The 9,395-nt window shown below is 38.2% G+C and overlaps 1 protein-coding gene across 1 annotated transcript in view; it reads right to left on the bottom strand.

The window, feature by feature from the left end:
• The window catches only part of LOC102893751 (antigen WC1.1), a 29,584-nt gene that overhangs the window by 15,292 nt on the left and 4,897 nt on the right, over positions 1-9,395 (bottom strand). The window contains exons 2-4 of the mRNA XM_015591455.2: positions 5,679-5,996; positions 371-679; positions 1-277 (exon numbers count right to left, since the gene is read on the bottom strand). The exon at positions 1-277 is cut by the window's left edge and continues 41 nt beyond it. Of these exons, the coding sequence (XP_015446941.1) occupies positions 1-277; positions 371-679; positions 5,679-5,996 (904 nt within the window). The remainder of the gene's footprint in view (positions 278-370; positions 680-5,678; positions 5,997-9,395) is intronic.

Genomic DNA, 9,395 nt, shown 5'->3' with positions numbered 1-9,395 from the left:
GGAATGCCCAGGGCTGTCATAGGGCAATTCCATAAGAAGGACTCATCCCCTGAACAGTGAAATTGGGCTTTCCAGATCTGATCACCTCCTTCCACAAAGTATGCTCCTTTTGGGGTAGAGATGGCGACTCCACAGCCAAGCTGATGACAAACAACATTGGCATTGGCCATAGTCCAGTGGGAAGCACAGAGCATTCTCCATTCTCCAGAAATATTCATCTGTACTTGTCCCTCACACTGAGACGTGCTATTTTTCATGAGTCGAACTTCTGTGTATGCTGGTAAGAGAAGAGAGGATTTCAGCCAAATCTCATGTTTTTCTTACTCCAACAGAGCATGCATGGAGGTTAAAGCCCTGTTCTACATCTCACCTGAACAAACAACTTGAACAGCTCCACTGTGCTGGCAAGTGCCCCCTGGACAAGGCACTCTAGGGCAGAGCCAGAGATTTGTCTCCTGCCCCACACACCGGAACTCTTCAGCCCAGACCTGTCCATCTGACTCTCTGATTGGTAGGTTTCCCAGGACAGACACAGCCTTGCCACACCCCAGCTCCGCACAGATGACCTGGGCAGTGAGGAATGTAAAGTTCCCACCAGACACTGGAATCCACTCTCTTCCAGAATGCACTTCTACTCTCCCTGAGCAGGGTCCATCCCCTCCAACCAGACGCATAAATCCTAAGAGAAAAAAATCAAACCCAGTGAGTGTTCATGATCACAAGTTGGCAATTAGAAGTGACATGTCATAAACAATGGTGTTAAAGTTTTCCTTTTCCCGGGGAAATAGGGAGAGGATTTTATGATTAATGTCAAAATGGGAACTCTATGAATGAGTTTCTAAAGACGGATCATTTGTAATGGCTGAATACCAGGGACATATATTTTGGAGTTGGTTAGAGAAGTGAAGTCCTCATCTAGGGAACTATGATCTACAGGGCCCTAAAAAACTGCACAATACATAAGCATTCAAACTTTAATGAAGAGGTATGAAGAACAGAACCAACCTAGAGGAACACAGTCTATGAAAAGGTAGAGACCCATCAGTCACAAAAGGTTAGAAAAGCCATCCTGAGATGGAGCTCAAATTCTGATCAGTTTCTCTCTCAGGAGCCAATCCTCAAATGACTGGGAATAGGGAAAATCATGAAGGCTGTATCCATGAATGCATGTCAACTTATACATATATCGATGGCACAAAATTAGAAATATAGACATTATAACAAATCCACTTTTGTGGTTTCATATTTTATTATTCTGATAATGTTTGATAGCAAAAAAATTCCAAGAATATCTTAGAATATCTAAATTGGAAAGATAAGTCTGGATATTAAAAAAGTTCAGAGAATCATAACAAAGAGACAGGCTAATCTGATCCATCTCTGTTGAAACCCTAGGGTTTGTCAATAAAGTTAGGAGAGAATGAGTTCTCAGGGAGCTTTTACAAGACAGCTGAGTTTGCTGATCACTTCCTACTAGAGGTTTTCTTCTGAGATACAGGAATATTAGCAAATGCTAAGGGGTGATAGTAATCAGTTTTTATCCTACCATCTTGCTGATGTCTGTATTGCTATCTGACATCAGCAAGATGGCAAAATTAGAAGTCTCCAAACTTTGCTTTTCCCAGAGTCAGTAGAAGGAAGGAAATAATAAAACTTAGAGCAGAATTAAACAAAATAGAAAGCAAAAAGATGATAGAAAACATTAATACAACAAAGAGTTGGTTCTTTGAAAAGATTAATAAAATTGACAAACCTCTGGCTAGACTCACCAAGGAAAAAATGAAAAAGACTCAAACAAAATCATAAATGAAAGAAAAGAAGTTACAATGGACACCAAAGACCAAAGAAATACAAGGACTATAAAAGAATATTATGAAAGGCTGTAGCCACCAAATTCAATAACCATGAAGAAAAAGACAAGTTCTTAGAAACATATAATGTTCCCAAACTGAATCACAAAAAACTAGAAAATCTAAATAGACAGATCAACAGTAAAAAATAAATAAATAAATAAATAAATAAATAAATAAATAAATAGATAAAATGAAACAATCATTAAAAACCTCCCCAAAAGTAAAAGTCCAGGACAAGATAGCTTCATTAGTGAATTCTACCAAACATTCAAAGATAACTCAATATCTGTTCTTCTCAAACTTTTCCAAAAAATTGAAGAAGTAATACTTCCTAACTCATTTTATAAGGCCCACAGTACCATGATACCAAAACCTGGCAAGAATAACACATAAAAAAAGAACAAAACAGACCAATATCTCTGATGGATACAAATGCAATAATCCTAAACAAAATACAAGCAAACTGAATACAACAATGCATTAAAAAGATAATTTCTCACAATCTAGTGGTGTTCATTCCAAGGGCACAAGGATGATTCAACATACACAAATCGATCAATGTGATATACCACATTAATAAAATAAAGGATAAAAATCATATGATCATATCAATAGACACAGAAAAAGCACTTGACAAGCTACAACGCCTATTTATGATTAAAACACTCAATAAAATGGATATAGAAGGAAAGTACCTCAACATAATAAAGCCCACGTGTGACAAACCCTCAGCTAATAACACACTCAATGGTAAAAAATGAAAAGCTTTTCCTCTAAGATCAGGAACAAACAAGGATACCCACTTTCACCAATGTTATTCAGTATAGTAGTAGAAGTCTTAGCCAAAGCAATCAGGCAAGAGAAAGAAACAAAAGGCATCCAAATTGCGAATGAAGAAGTCAAATTGTCACTTTTTCAGATGATATGATTCTCTATATAGAAACCCCTAAAGGCATCACCAAAAGCTATTAGAAACAATAAACAAATATAATAAAGTTGCAGGGTACAAATCAATGTAAAAAAATTCATTGTGTTCCTATATGCAAAAAGTGAAACTTCAGAAACAAATGTAAAAACCAATTCCATTTTCAATTGCAACAAAAAGAATAAAATACCTAGGAATAAACTTAACAAAGAATATGAAGGATTTATACACTGAAAACTATAAGACATAGTTAAAAGAAATTGAAGAAGACACAATGAAATAGAAAGATATTTTGTGCTCATGGATTGGAGGCAACTAACTGAATGGGAGAAGATATTTGCAAACAACACCTCCAATAAGGAGTTAATATACAAAATGTATAAAGAACTCATACAACTCAACAACAAAAAAACAAACAACCCGATTAAAAAACGGACTGAAGACTTGAACAGACACTTCTCCCAAGAAGACATACAAATGGATAGCCAATAGATATAAAAAAGATGCTCAGTTTCACTAGGGAAATGCAAATCAAAAGCATAATGAGATACCACCTCGCACCTGTTAGAATGGCTATTATCAACAAGACAAATAATAACAATTATTGGAGAGGTTGTGGGGAAAAAGGAACCTTCATACACTGCTGGTGGTAATGTAAATCAGTACAGCCACTATAGAAGACAATATAGAGGGACCTCAAAAACTTAAGAATGGAGTTACCACATGACCCAGCAATCCTTCTTCTGGGTATCTACTAGAAAAATTTGAAAGCATTTATTCATAAAGATATGTGTACCCCTGTGTTCATTACATTATTATTCACAGTGGCTAAGATAATTGAAGTGTCTTTTGATAGATGATTTGATAAAGAATGTGTGGTACATATATAGAATGGAATATTACTCAGCCATAAAAAATATGAAATATTGTCATTTGTGTCAAGATGGATGGATCTTGAGATTATCATGCTTAGCAAAATAAGTCAGAAAAAATTGAGAACTATATGATTTCACTTATACGTGTGATATAAAACTGAAAGCAACAAACAAACCTCATAGACACAGACAGGAGTATAGTGATTTCTAGAAGGAAAGTAGAGAGAGAGGAAGTAGATAAGGGTAAAGAGGGTTAAATATATGGTGACAGGAGATTTGGCTTTGAGTGATGAACACACAATGCAATATACATATGACATATTAAATTGTATACTTGAAACCTCTATAATTTTATTAGCCAATGTCACCCCAATACATATAAATAAATGAATAAATAAACAAATAAATATGCATCAGTTTTCTCAAGATGATAACATTAAAAGTTCCAACATCACACACTCCATTTTTTACTCAGATACTGATTTATCAAAATAAGACAGGTCAGCCTGTAATGTTTCCACAGCTTATCTGCAGTTGATACCAAGATTAGGACATCATGACAATATGGAGTATTACTGAAATGACAGAAAACAGCTTTTTTAAAGCAAAAACTCCTAATTGAAACTCAATGCCCTTGAAGATAATTTTAATAATAATCATCATAATCATAATGAGGATGGAAGAAAACTTTTGAGGTGATAGGTTTATGGCATAGATTATGGTAATTGTTTCACAGATGTATACTTATCTCCAAACTCATTAGTTGTATATAATTCTTTTTTTAGAGGCTTGAATTAGTATCTTCGAAGATCTACTGAAGGCAAGATTGAAAAAGACCACTTTTCCAGTGATCTTCCTCATGCATAACACAAAAGAACTGATTGGCTAAGAGCTGAGTCTGTTTGGCTGCTAAGAACCTATTGCAAAAATGCTCAGGTCTCCACCTGCCCCACCATCCCATCAAATGGGATAGCCCTTTCCTAATACCCAACCATGTACCATAGAATTCACTGTGATATCTGATGATATCTTCTTCAAGTCAAGCTGTTCTGATGGCATTAGTGTCTTGGACATTTCATGAACCATTGTGATAACAATTGGAAACATCTCTGGCAAATACTAACACCACCCATTCACACTCCAGTTTCATTGCTGTCTTCACTGCCTCCAATTTGGCACAGGTCCAATACACTAAGACAGTATTAAACCCTTCTTGTGTGCCATTTATAGTTCTCTTGGCTTCGCTACCTAGTATTTGCTTTGCTCCAGCTACTGTATTGTAATTTTAAAACTTCGCATTTTCCTGCTGCCTCAACACCCCGACAAACAGGTTGTGAGCACTCCACCCAGGTGACCAGGTGCACCAATGTGATAAGGCTGACTCCTGCCACAAGTCCCCCTTTTTGCCCTCCCCTGATATGACCTAGTAACATTCAAACATACCAATGAAGTCCCCTTATGCCTTTTGCTTGTGTACTCCACCCTGACCCCCAATATAAGTCATTTGTCTACGGGTCTTCATTCTCTCTCTTTGCTTCCCACTTGCTTGCATGAGCCTGCTTCTTTGGCATTTTCCCATTTGGCTCCCTTGTGGCATTAAGTGACTCTCTCTCTAGGGCTTGTGAGTATAATAAACTTTTTTTTCCTGTGTCTCTTCCAAGTCCCCTCTTGTGGCTATACCTGACTAACCATCTCATGAAAGAATACAAGTAGCTACCATGATGAAATTAATTCATACAGCTATAACTCAGTTGTATATGAAACTTTTGACCCCACCTCCCTACTTCTCATGACACACCACAGAGATGAAGGATCCAGTGATTCATAGGTCTGGACCCATTACTGTCCATGGCCAAGCAAGCCCTTATGCTCCCTTGGGCACCTAATACTCTAGGATTCACTGTGTGACTGGTCTTCACCCAAGTATGCTCTAAAGGCTGTGATCCTGCATTCTCACAGTTATTCTGGGAATGAGCCTGAGGCTATTCCTTCTGCAGATCCCCTGCCAGACCAGACAGGCCTTACCTGAGCAGACTACTCCGTCATCCCAGTTATGACTAAAGTCATAACGATACCTATGAAAAGAAGTATGTCTACAATCATCGATAGTCAATTCTGTCCCTTTACAATTTAGACGTGCAAGCCAAATGCGCCCAACTCCTGCTCCAAAATGAGCCTCTCTGGAAATAACAACAGCATCTCCACATTCCAGCTGTCTGCACACCACAGTTGCATCCTCCAACGTGTAGGTATAACCACTCAACGTGCCCCATTTTCCTTGGTACTTCACTTCCACTCTCCCCTCACAGCGGTGGCCTCCATTCTTCAGCCTCGGCTCCACAGCTGCAAGAGAGACATACAGAATACAGGACACAGGAAAGGTTTTAAGACACCACGCAGTGCTGTGCTGGTAAATATTTAAAAACTAGTTCTCTGAGGTAGCAACAACAATATAAAAAAGCCCCGATGTATAACATTTGTTTATTTCTGTGGTGTAAGTGTTCCCACTGTGGCCAATATTAAGCTACCAATGTGGCATCACTAAACGTGGAGTTGGGAAGAGATGCACACAATTGTGTCTCACAAGCCAGTAGGACCCAGCTCCAGGCACACCATTGAAGACAGGCCTTGGGAGGACTCTGGATGCGTCCATCCCAGTAGATATACCTAAGGCTTGTAGAGGCCCAGCTTCGCCATCTCAGTTACAGATCGTGGCCCGCAAGGCCAGTGGAGGAATCTTCCCTCTCCTTCTTTGTCGCATAGGGAGCACTATCATCTTTGGAAAAGAGAACAGTGTGGTAGCGGCCTGTAAAATGTCCTGGTTCTCCCTGCCTCCTGGTATTCACACCCTAATGTAATCTCCCCCACACTTGAATATGGGCTGACCCTAGTAGTATATGCATTTAACAAGTGGAATTTGACAAAAGTGATAAGATGTCACTTAAGAGATTCAGTTTCAAGAAGACCCTGGTTTTTCTCTTATTGACCTACCTTGCTCTTTCATTTACTTGCTCTGATGAAGCCACCTGTCGTATTGTGAGCTGTGTGTGGCGAGACCCATGTGACAAGGAATTGAGGGAGGCTTCTAACCAACAGCCAACAAGGAACTGAGGCTCTCAGCTAAACTGACCACCACGGCCTAAATGCTGCCAATCAACAGGTAAGTAAGTATGGATGGTGTTCACCACCAGCTGAACCTTGACATGATTGCAGCCTTGTCAGAGATCATGAGTCAGAGAACTCAAATAAGCCACGCCCAGATTCCTGACCCACAAAAGCTATGAGATTCTAGATGTTTACTGTTTTAAGCTACCAAGTTTGGCAGTAATTTGCTGCACAGCAATACATAACTAATTTAGAGTTTCCTTCCAGAGTCAGAAAACAGTAGGATGGAGATCTATATGAGTGGCTTAAAAGCTTCATCCAAGTAAGATTTCTTCCTGAGTGACCAATTCTACAACATTGGTCCTACCTGGAACTGAGACCCAAACCATCTCTCATCATATCTGTTTCTCGTTTAGTAGCCAGGTTCTTGCTTTTCTATCAGGAACAGAGAAGTGAGCTTTCTGAGGCCCTAGAATCATCTCCATCAGCTTTGAATTGGGGTCATCAAAATGATAATTTTTTTTCTTATAATCTAATCAGGGATAGATTATGTCCCCGGGGTACCTTTGCAAGAAAGATACGCAAAGGTCACTGCTCAGGTCTATTCCTGACTCCATATGCTTCCGCTCTGGAAAATAAAAGTGAATCATCAAAGAAGGAACCATCTGGAAAGATGCTGAACTTGAAAAGAACCTTAGCATATTGGTCTGCTCAGGCAGGCAACCACAACAAAATACCATAGACTATGTGACTTAAACAACATAAATTTATTGATTTTCTTATAGTTCCAGAGGCAGAGGCTGGAAAGTCCAAAATCAAGGTGCTAGAGAAGTAATTTTTATTCTGAGACATCTTCTCTTGGCTTGTAGGCCACTGGCATCTCGCTGTGTGCTCACATGGCCTTTCCTCAGTACCTGTGCACAGGGAGGGAAGGAGAGAAAGATATCTCTCTCTTTTCCTCTCCTGATATGGCCACCAGTCCTACTGGATTAGGGCCCCAGCCTTACAACCTTATTGAACCTTAATTACCTCCTATAGACCCTATGTCCAATGACAGTCACATTGGGGGCTAGGACTTCAACATATGAATTTTGGAGGGGCACAATTCAGATCATAGCACTTGGGGAGGTCCATTCTAGGAAGGAAATAGAGATAAATGGGAAGGAGGTAAAGAATATAGTAGAAAAAAAGGAAACATCCTGTGATGCTTACTCTGAGTTTTTTAAAAGTCTGACATTGAGGTAAGAGTTAAAGATTGAAATGGGACCCTAGAAGTACACAAAAAGCTACTTTTAGTAATAATAAAATTATTTATTGAGAAACAAGTCCTGGGCTAAGTGCTATAAATATAGAAAATAATAAGACAATTTTCTTTCCTTCAGATAGCTTATATCTAGTTGGTGACACAAACAAACAAGCAGATGATTCCAGGAGAGTTTCTTAGTAATAGTAGGCTTGGTTATTAAGGCTATCTCTTCTGCTGAAAATAAATAAGTGGAATAAAATATACTAAAAATTATCTTAAAACTATTAAAGACCTGATAAGGCAGGAAGGAAAAATCAGAACAAATGTGAAGTGGAAATGGGAATACACTGAGATACAGGAGCATGATGTGCTTTCTTTCCTGCAGAGATCAGCCTATCCAAGAAAATGTGTTTTTTATGACCTTTGATGGTGAAGATGCATAAATCAAATCCCAAATACACACCCAGATGAGACATCTAACAAGACATTCTCCACAATAGGCTAGGACATGCCCTTATACGAAATATGCATGCCCTTGCATAGGATTAGATTCAGAGTCTGAATCCCTGGATTGTCCAGATAATGTCAGTTTTTATACTTGTACTAAGGTGGACCACTACTGATAATACCATAAAATTATTTTTAAAAAGAAAAATAAAACCCTCTGTAGAGAAAATTATCTTCATCTTAGACCTCAAATTAATTCTATGAATATTTTTTATAAAGTGACTAGTACATCATCAACAATAAACAGACACAAAGGTCCATTAACTAGAATCAAGAGAAACTATTGAAGCAAACACAGAGACTACTTCTGATAGTAGATACATCAGATACTAGTCTATATAACTACCACTCTATGAAGAACTAAAGACTCTATGAAGAGCTAAAAAAAAAAAAAGAGCATAGAAAATTTATTAAAACCCCAAAATAACTTCTGTGAATGAAAAATATATTTGTCGAAATTAAAATTTTTGCATCAGATTAAACAGGTAAAGAGAGAATTAGTTAAGCGAACAATAAGTCAGAAGAAATTATCTGGAATATTGTACAGAGAAACAAACAGATGAAAATAGAGAGGAGAAGATCAGACACATAAAACAGAGTAAGAAGATTTAAAATAAGTGAAGTCTAAATGTGGGAAAGAAGAGAGGGAGACAGAGACAGAAAGACATGGAAGAGAGAGAATCGAGCAGAGGCAATATTTGAGAAATATGGGCTGAGAATTTCCCAGAACTGATGAAAGACACCAAATCTTAGAGTAAATAAGCCAAACAAAACTTAAGCAAGACATAAAAGGAATTCATTTGCAGACACATAGACCAATGGAACAGAATTGAGAGCCGAGAAATAAAGCCATGCACATATGGTCAACTGATATTTGACAAGGA

Source organism: Pteropus alecto, unplaced genomic scaffold (genome assembly GCF_000325575.1).
Source record: "Pteropus alecto unplaced genomic scaffold, ASM32557v1 scaffold94, whole genome shotgun sequence".
Taxonomy (NCBI): domain Eukaryota; kingdom Metazoa; phylum Chordata; class Mammalia; order Chiroptera; family Pteropodidae; genus Pteropus; species Pteropus alecto.
The sequence above is the reverse complement of the archived record's forward strand: the minus strand, read 5'-3'. Positions and strand labels throughout refer to the sequence as shown.